We start from the raw sequence: 8,110 nt of genomic DNA, 5'->3' as shown, positions 1-8,110 counted from the left end.
TAGATAAGAGGCTCAAACCTTTACCTAGGAATTAGGAGCATCTAAACAAAGGATCACTAATATAAAAGGATAAGTAATTACCCTGATAAAACAAACTCTGAAAATGCTGAGCTGGGGTTTTAAAAACATTTTTCTATTAAAAATAATGTAACCCCAAACTATGGAAAAACTTCTGACAATAGATAATATGCTAAAAATATGATTACAAAAGTAGACAATTGGTTCCCCTTATAGGGAGAGATTATACTTATTTATAAATATATCAAGAGAAGTTGTAACAAGAATCAAAGCTTAGAATGTCAGAAGAACTAAATAATACTGATAGGACATACTGAACTGAAGGTGGTTTAATCTTTGGTCATTTGAGCCAGAGAAAATGCAAACATGTGGAGATAAGTGAGTATATGATGAGATTTATATAAGAGGCCCAAACTTTTACCTAAGAATTAGGTCCATCTAAACAAAGAATCACTTATATAAAAGGATAAGTAATTACCCTGATAAAACAAACTCTGGAAATGTTGAGCTGAAGTTTTAAAAACATTTATCTATTAAAAATAACTGTAATCCCATACTATGGAAAAACTGCTGACAATAGATAATATGCTAAAAATATGATTACAAAAGTAAACAAGTGGTTCCCCTTATAGGGAGAGATTATACTTATTTATAAATATATCAAGAGAAGTTGTAACAAGAATCATAGCTTAGAATGTCAGTAGAACTAAACAATACTGATAGGACATACTGAACTGAAGGTGGTTTAATCTTTGGTCATTTGAGCAAGAGAAAATGCAAACATGTGAAGATAAGTGGATACATGAGATTTATATAAGATGCCCAAAACTACTGACAATAGATAATGTGCTAAAAATATAATTACAAAAGTAGACAAGACGTTTCTCTTATAGAAAGAGATACTTATTTGTAAATATAATAAGAAAAGTTGTAACAAAGAATGAAAGTTTAGAATATCAGTAGAATAAAAGACCCAAATTTATACCTTTATAAGTGTTAAGTCATATATAAACAAAGTATCACTTATCTAAAAGGATAAAAGTACTTATCCTGACAAAGAATCAAAACGAAGAATGTCAGTAGAAATAAATAATACTGACAGAATCTACTGAAATGAGGGACCATTAAACAAACTTTGGTCAAGATGAATTTTAAGTAAAATGTCTTATGTGGGGTTATCAGAAATAATGAGGAGAAGAATTATTACTGTATCAGATCAAGACATAAAGCAGAGGGAAATTGAACAAACGGTACAGTTTTGAAAACCTATTTAGGGTTCCTGGAGTCCCTAAAAAATAGGTCCAAGAATACAAACAATACTAATACAGTATTTTTTCTTAAAATCTAATTTACCGTAAAATTTATTTTCTGAGAAATCCTCTATATAAAATTTGTCTTAATGATTTTAAAAATACTTTTTTTCCAATGAAACACTGTTTCTGATAATTATTAGGTGATTTCATATAAGTGGTTGTATGTATAACAAATTAAACAATTTATTTATCTCACATTGCTTAAGTTTTCAGTTAAAAAAAAAAAACAAATATTTATCATATTTTAGTTATCTAATCCCTGTTACGTCGGTGATCCAACTTTTGTACGCGGATACTCTTGAATAAACGGTTGGACTTCCCCGTTCACATTTATTGCCCCTAGATACCACACCAATCTGTGTGCCACCGACAACCAGTGGTCCACCAGAGTCACCTTGACATGCACCTATGCCGCCGGATCCTGCAAATCTCAAATAATCAAAGAGTTCCCTCAACATTATTAAAAAATACCTGATGTACATATGTTGCTGTCTTTTATATAGACAGAATAGTATAAAGTGCAGAGAACGTTCGAGATCACTTTTAAATCGATTCTTTTAAGGATTGGGGATATTTCTGTTGACGCACTGGAAACCTTTCCCCAACCACTTAGTTCAGCGTCATAACCTAAAAACTTAGATAAGACAATCTTGCTTGACGAGTATATGTTATCACTATTTTGACCTACCACAGGCAGGTACCACATACCTGCAAAAGTTCCTGCAGTGGCCAATGTCACAACTTGAACGGCATCATTAATGACAGCTTCAGTGGTAAGTCTAACGAGGGCAATGTCATTTGAGGCAGTCGATATGTTCCACTTTGGATGTACTGTAAAGTCTTCAGCCGGAATATCTTGGCGAGATGGTTCATTGACATTGATGTTATGAACACCCAAACTCGCCATAACAGATACAACACTGCAACACCGAATATTTTTACAAGTTTACCACTGGGGAAAGAAATACTTTGATAGACAATGTGCTGCGGTGAGAATCCATTTTTCAGATATTAGAGAACCACCGCAGAAATACTCGTTACCATTGGCACTGGTTATAGATAAGGCCACTTGCCATGGGTATTGGTTGACCTCAGCTTCTTGTCCTCCAATTATTCTTACTCTTTGTGGAGTTTCCTTTTCGTTTGGTCCATAATGAACCTATACCAAGTTATTATTCGTTCTTTACAAACAATTCTTCATTTTTAATTGTATTATAAAATAAAAATGTAAATTAATTACCTCTGATGAAGCCACCCCTATAAAAAACAATATGTTAAAAACGAATCTCATGTTGCTTTTGCACTTTCTTCGTACGAGGAATTACTTTTAAATAAATCAAAACAACCATCAGTATTTACATTTATTATCTATTATCATAAAGATAAGATAAATATCACAAGATTGTATCACAATGGTATAATAGATATGAACTTAACAACGTTCTTTAATTATATTTATACTAGAAATGAAGAAAGGAGAATGAATTTTTAACAAATTAACAATAATTTATCAACTAATCTCTAGAATGACTAACAAGTTGATCCTCCATCTCTCGATTGAAATTTACACTAAAATATAAATAACAGAGGCACAAACATTTCATGTCTCAGATCTTTGGTTTGGTGTTACTTGATCATTGTTTCTAAACAAAATAAAATAATTTTTGTAGAAAGATTCCAATAGGTTTGAGTTAAGGGAGCTGTTTTTTTTACGAATTGAGCATTATGTTTTCTGTGTGTGAAGTGAAGATATGCACCTCTTTAAGAACAACGATTTCAGTATCAATACATGAAGTGTCCAAAAGGCTAAAACTTATCCACTTTGAAATAAATAAATATATTTCGTGGTTATTTAGTCTTTTTTACCATACCAATACCATTTATAAATGTAATAAATCATGTTAATATAACTTAACACAAAAATAATTAGAATAAATAGGTAAAGGGTACGAAATAAAGAAATGTGTATTAACATATACTTTTATTTAAATAAATTAATAATATTCATAGTTTCTAATATCAAAGAATTTTACTATTATCATATAAATAAAAAAATATTGACTCTTCGGCATTGTAAATTTTGGCCACATTCATCTTATTACTTTGTGTGTGTAAAAATGTGAAAATTTAAAAAAAAATGATAAACAGACTTTAGAAATAGGAACATCATTATCATCTTCAAAAAACTTTGAATCCAATAGAGCCTAAAAATATATAAGTATATATATTTTTACAGTTAACACCAAAAGAAACGTTATACCTTATTAATTTGGCTTTTGCTTTTGGTAAACTCTTTAAATCGTCCTTCAGCAAATACAGTCAAATGCCCATAACATAATTTTGCACATATTTTTCCCAATAAAAGCCATTTGAACTTCTCATATCAATATCAAACTTGTTACAATCTTTATTGTTTTTAACACAACGTACAAGTTCCTCCATATTATCAGTTTGAAAATTCCATTCTTTAGTGGTAAAATATTTTATGTTGTCCATTGCTTTCCAAAATTTTCTACCTGTTCTTAACATCCTAAAAGTGATATTAATTATATTAATTAGCATAACAAAGACTAATTATATTAAATTACCCAGTCTTCCTGTATTTGAGAAACATGTACATATCAAACAAAATGGCTGGCAATTTATGATAAAATAGAGCATAGAACGAATGTATAAATTCGTTTCTTCTGAATTGAAAATATGGCTGCAACATTACATATTTACTGGGACATACGTGGAAATAGTCATTGGCATAATTTTGAAACTGATAACATTTAATTGGATTGATGCTTCCACTCGTACAGTTGTAAACTTTCATCTTCTCAGGTCTAAAACATTTAAATAAATTATAAGGAACAATTTCATTAATGATTTGTCCAACCTGTTCAATGATGTTTGCCATGTTGCAGCAATAATTGTGTTTGCCACCACGTCAACTGGTATTAAGTCCATGACACATTTCGGATTGCAAACCACTGACCTCAATGTTCCTCTGCCACATTCCATGAAAAGACCAGTTATGCCTGCATAACTGTCGACCCATCCTTCGTAGGGTTCTCTCCAAGCCGAAGTTACTGAAATATACCTTGTTATCCTGAATCTCATAAAATATATCAACACTTACTAATTGAGGGGCGCACTATACAACAAGGTATTTTCTCTGAATGGTCCAGAATTAATTCCTCTGCCAAAGACTTGGTACACGTATATGTGTTTGGGTGATCTCCCTGTAAATTTAGAAAAATATTTTATTCATACTAAACATATAGTTTAATTCATGCTACCATTATATTTTTAGACAGTAAGTTCACATCATCTTCTGAAAAGTTATTAACCAAGTGGATAACCGATTTGTAATTGTATTGTTGTTTATAAACTTCTTCATTTACAGTTTTTCTAAAAGGATTACTGTATGCTGTAGAAACGTACACCAGGCTCTGAAACAAAGAATTCAATTGTTTTGTTTAAATTATTCATTTTATTAGTTACCTTCAAATTCTTCATCTCCAAACACAGATCCACAATGCGTTTAGTTCCAATAGTGTTTAGATTAACTGCAGTGCTGAGACTCTCTGAAAAACTAACAAACAAAGCAAGATTAGGTAAGTTTTAAAATGGTTTAATTATAATATTTGACTTGAAACTAACTGGTTTCTATAAGACTTTATGTGTAGATATCAGTCAATATAATTAGAAACTTGCAGTACCTGACTGTTGCAGCTGAATGTATAACAAAATTTATATTTTCTTGAAGAAGTGCAATCTCATTTTTCGGCAAACCCATGTTTGGTACTGATATATCACCATGTACCACTTGCAATTTAAGTAAGGCCTTAGGATTTGTTTCTTTTAACTTATTAAAAATCTTAAAATTAATTTTAATTATTAACTGTACAATTAAAACACATGTAATTAAATCTTACAGGGTTCTTCAGGAGCTCCGTTAGTCTTTGTTCTGTTTCCAAACCTCTTTTTGGTCTTAATAATATGTAAATATTTTCAATATCTTCACAACATCGTAACAGCTTCTCCACCAGTACCTTCCCTAGAAAACCTGTGGCACTAGTAACAAGTATTTTACTGTCTGTAAAAAATCTGATATGCTTTTATTATCATTATTTATGTGGGTGACATTATTATTATTGATCATTGTTTGTAAAACAAAAAAAATTGTAGAAAAATTTCATTAGATTTGTGTTGAAGGAACTATTTTTTATGAACTGACCTTTATGTTTTCTTAAGAAAAGATATGCACACTTTAAGAACCACAATTACATTATCAATACAAGAAGCATACAAAAGGCTATAAGTTTCAGAATTTGAAATAAATAAAAATATTTCTTGATTACTTAGCCTTTTTTAACTAATTAGCATTTATAAATGTAATAAATCATGTTAATATAGCTTAACACAAAAATGAATAGGTAAAGGGTGAGAAATAAAGTATTTTGTATTTACATATACTTTTATTTATATAAATTAATAATATTCATAATTTCTAATTTCAAGGAAATTTACCATTAATATATAAATAAAAAATTATTGACTCTTTGGCATTGTAAATTTTGGCGACATTCATCTTATTATTTTGTGTGTGTAAAAATGTGAAAATTTAAAAAAAATGATAAACAGACTTTAGAAATAGGAACATCATTATCATCTTCAAAAAACTTTGAATCCAATAGAGCCTAAAAATATATAAGTATATATATTTTTACAGTTAACACCAAAAGAAACGTTATACCTTATTAATTTGGCTTTTGCTTTTGGTAAACTCTTTAAATCGTCCTTCAGCAAATACAGTCGAATGCCCATAACATAATTTTGCACATATTTTTCCCAATAAAAGCCATTTGAACTTCTCATATCAATATCAAACTTGTTACAATCTTTATTGTTTTTAACACAACGTACAAGTTCCTCCATATTATCAGTTTGAAAATTCCATTCTTTAGTGGTAAAATATTTTATGTTGTCCATTGCTTTCCAAAATTTTCTACCTGTTCTTAACATCCTAAAAGTGATATTAATTATATTAATTAGCATAACAAAGACTAATTATATTAAATTACCCAGTCTTCCTGTATTTGAGAAACATGTACATATCAAACAAAATGGCTGGCAATTTATGATAAAATAGAGCATAGAATGAGTGTATAAATTCGTTTCTTCTGAATTGAAAATATGGCTGCAACATTACATATTTACTGGGACATACGTGGAAATAGTCATTGGCATAATTTTGAAACTGATAACATTTAATTGGATTAATGCTTCCACTCGTACAGTTGTAAACTTTCATCTTCTCAGGCCTAAAACATTTAAAAAAATCATAAGGAACAATGTTATTAATGGTATGGTGAACCTGTTCAATGATGTTTGCCATGTTGCAGCAATAATTGTGTTTGCCACCACGTCAACTGGTATTAAGTCCATGACACATTTCGGATTGCAAACCACTGACCTCAGTGTTCCTCTGCCACATTCCATGAAAAGGCCAGTTATACCTGCATAACTGTCGACCCATCCTTCATAGGGTTCTCTCCAAGCTGAAGTTACTGAAACATATCCTGTTATCCTGAATCCCATAATATATATCAGTACTTACTAATTGAAGGGCGCACTATACAACAAGGAATTTTCTCCGAATGGTCCAGAATTAATTCCTCTGCCAAGGACTTGGTACACGTATATGTGTTTGGGTGATCTCCCTGTAAATTTAGAAAAATATTTTATTCATACTAAACATATAGTTTAATTCATGCTACCATTATATTTTTAGACAGTAAGTTCACATCATCTTCTGAAAAGTTATTAACCAAGTGGATAACCGATTTGTAATTGTATTGTTGTTTATAAACTTCTTCATTTACAGTTTTTCTAAAAGGATTACTGTATGCTGTAGAAACGTACACCAGGCTCTGAAACAAAGAATTCAATTGTTTTGTTTAAATTATTCACTTTATTGGTTACCTTCAAATTCTTCATCTCCAAACACAGATCCACAATGCGTTTAGTTCCAATAGTATTTAGATTAACTGCAGTGCTGAGACTCTCTGAAAAACTAACAAACAAAGCAAGATTAGGTAAGTTTTAAAATGCTTTAATTATAATATTTGACTTGAAACTAACTGGTTTCTATAAGACTTTATGTGTAGATATCAGTCAATATAATTAGAAACTTGCAGTACCTGACTGTTGCAGCTGAATGTATAACAAAATTTATATTTTCTTGAAGAAGTGCAATCTCATTTTTCGGCAAACCCATGTTTGGTACTGATATATCACCATGTACCACTTGCAATTTAAGTAAGGCCTTAGGATTTGTTTCTTTTAACTTATTAAAAATCTTAAAATTAATTTTGATTAGTAACTATACAATTAAAACACATGTAATTAAATCTTACAGGGTTCTTCAGGAGCTCCGTTAGTCTTTGTTCTGTTTCCAAACCTCTTTTTGGTCTTAATAATATGTAAATATTTTCAATGTCTTCACAACATCGTAAAAGCTTCTCCACCAGTACCTTCCCTAGAAACCCTGTGGCACCAGTAACGAGTATTTTGCTGTCCTTAAAAAAGTCTGATATACTTTCTTTATCATCATTGATGTAGATGTTATTATTATTGTTCATAGTTTCTGAAACAAAAAGTAAATTTTGTAAGACCTCATTAGTTTAGGAATAAAACAGGGAAATCGTAAAATTTACTTTCATTATATAGTTAATAATATTTTCTTCCTACATTACTATTTAAAATATTTTCTTATCAAATGGGTGCTG

General features: G+C 30.2%; 2 protein-coding genes across 8 annotated transcripts; both read right to left on the bottom strand.

Moving 5' to 3' along the window:
• Window positions 1-1,489: 1,489 nt before the first annotated feature.
• LOC109606483 (brachyurin-like) lies at window positions 1,490-2,677 on the bottom strand. Of its 2 annotated transcripts, XM_049969271.1 has the most exons (6): window positions 2,572-2,677; window positions 2,300-2,490; window positions 2,040-2,251; window positions 1,803-1,958; window positions 1,706-1,752; window positions 1,490-1,610 (listed from the first exon to the last, which is right to left on the bottom strand). In XM_049969271.1, exons 1-6 carry the CDS (start codon window positions 2,620-2,622, stop codon window positions 1,584-1,586), a joined length of 684 nt encoding a protein of 227 aa, XP_049825228.1. In that variant the 5' UTR covers window positions 2,623-2,677; the 3' UTR covers window positions 1,490-1,583. The 2 variants fall into 2 exon arrangements, with proteins under 2 accessions (XP_049825228.1, XP_049825227.1); XM_049969270.1 differs by having other exon boundaries at window positions 1,490-1,752.
• Window positions 2,678-3,393: 716 nt separating this feature from the next.
• LOC109606482 (putative fatty acyl-CoA reductase CG5065) lies at window positions 3,394-7,985 on the bottom strand. 6 transcript variants are annotated; one of them, XR_007548408.1, is made up of 10 exons: window positions 7,739-7,985; window positions 7,523-7,680; window positions 7,305-7,395; window positions 7,100-7,252; window positions 6,940-7,042; window positions 6,839-6,889; window positions 4,213-4,354; window positions 3,920-4,159; window positions 3,592-3,861; window positions 3,404-3,535 (listed from the first exon to the last, which is right to left on the bottom strand). XR_007548408.1 is itself a non-coding variant. In XM_049968856.1 (9 exons), exons 1-9 carry the CDS (start codon window positions 7,961-7,963, stop codon window positions 3,430-3,432), a joined length of 1,539 nt encoding a protein of 512 aa, XP_049824813.1. In that variant the 5' UTR covers window positions 7,964-7,985; the 3' UTR covers window positions 3,394-3,429. The 6 variants fall into 6 exon arrangements, 2 of the variants coding, with proteins under 2 accessions (XP_049824813.1, XP_049824814.1); XM_049968856.1 differs by lacking the exons at window positions 3,592-3,861; window positions 3,920-4,159; window positions 4,213-4,354 and adding exons at window positions 6,076-6,345; window positions 6,404-6,643 and having other exon boundaries at window positions 3,394-3,535; window positions 6,697-6,889; XR_007548409.1 differs by lacking the exons at window positions 3,920-4,159; window positions 4,213-4,354 and adding an exon at window positions 6,404-6,643 and having other exon boundaries at window positions 6,697-6,889.
• Window positions 7,986-8,110: the final 125 nt, after the last annotated feature.

This window comes from Aethina tumida, chromosome 6 (assembly GCF_024364675.1).
Source record: "Aethina tumida isolate Nest 87 chromosome 6, icAetTumi1.1, whole genome shotgun sequence".
Taxonomy (NCBI): domain Eukaryota; kingdom Metazoa; phylum Arthropoda; class Insecta; order Coleoptera; family Nitidulidae; genus Aethina; species Aethina tumida.
This window is presented reverse-complemented; position numbering and strand designations above follow the sequence as displayed.

Excerpts from the sequence above, each read along its gene's own strand:
- LOC109606483 (XM_049969270.1), bottom strand. The coding sequence starts at position 2,622 with ATGAGATTCGTTTTTAACATATTGTTTTTTATAGGGGTGGCTTCATCA. Across the intron at positions 2,491-2,571 it reads TAGGGGTGGCTTCATCAGAG|GTTCATTATGGACCAAACGA; the intron begins GTAATTAATTTA and ends AACTTGGTATAG. Across the intron at positions 1,959-2,039 it reads CACTGCAGGAACTTTTGCAG|GTTATGACGCTGAACTAAGT; the intron begins GTATGTGGTACC and ends CTAAGTTTTTAG.
- LOC109606482 (XM_049968856.1), bottom strand. The coding sequence starts at position 7,963 with ATGAACAATAATAATAACATCTACATCAATGATGATAAAGAAAGTATA. Across the intron at positions 6,890-6,939 it reads TATAGTGCGCCCTTCAATTA|TAACTTCAGCTTGGAGAGAA; the intron begins GTAAGTACTGAT and ends GATATGTTTCAG. Across the intron at positions 3,536-6,075 it reads GCAAAAGCCAAATTAATAAG|GCTCTATTGGATTCAAAGTT; the intron begins GTATAACGTTTC and ends ATATATTTTTAG.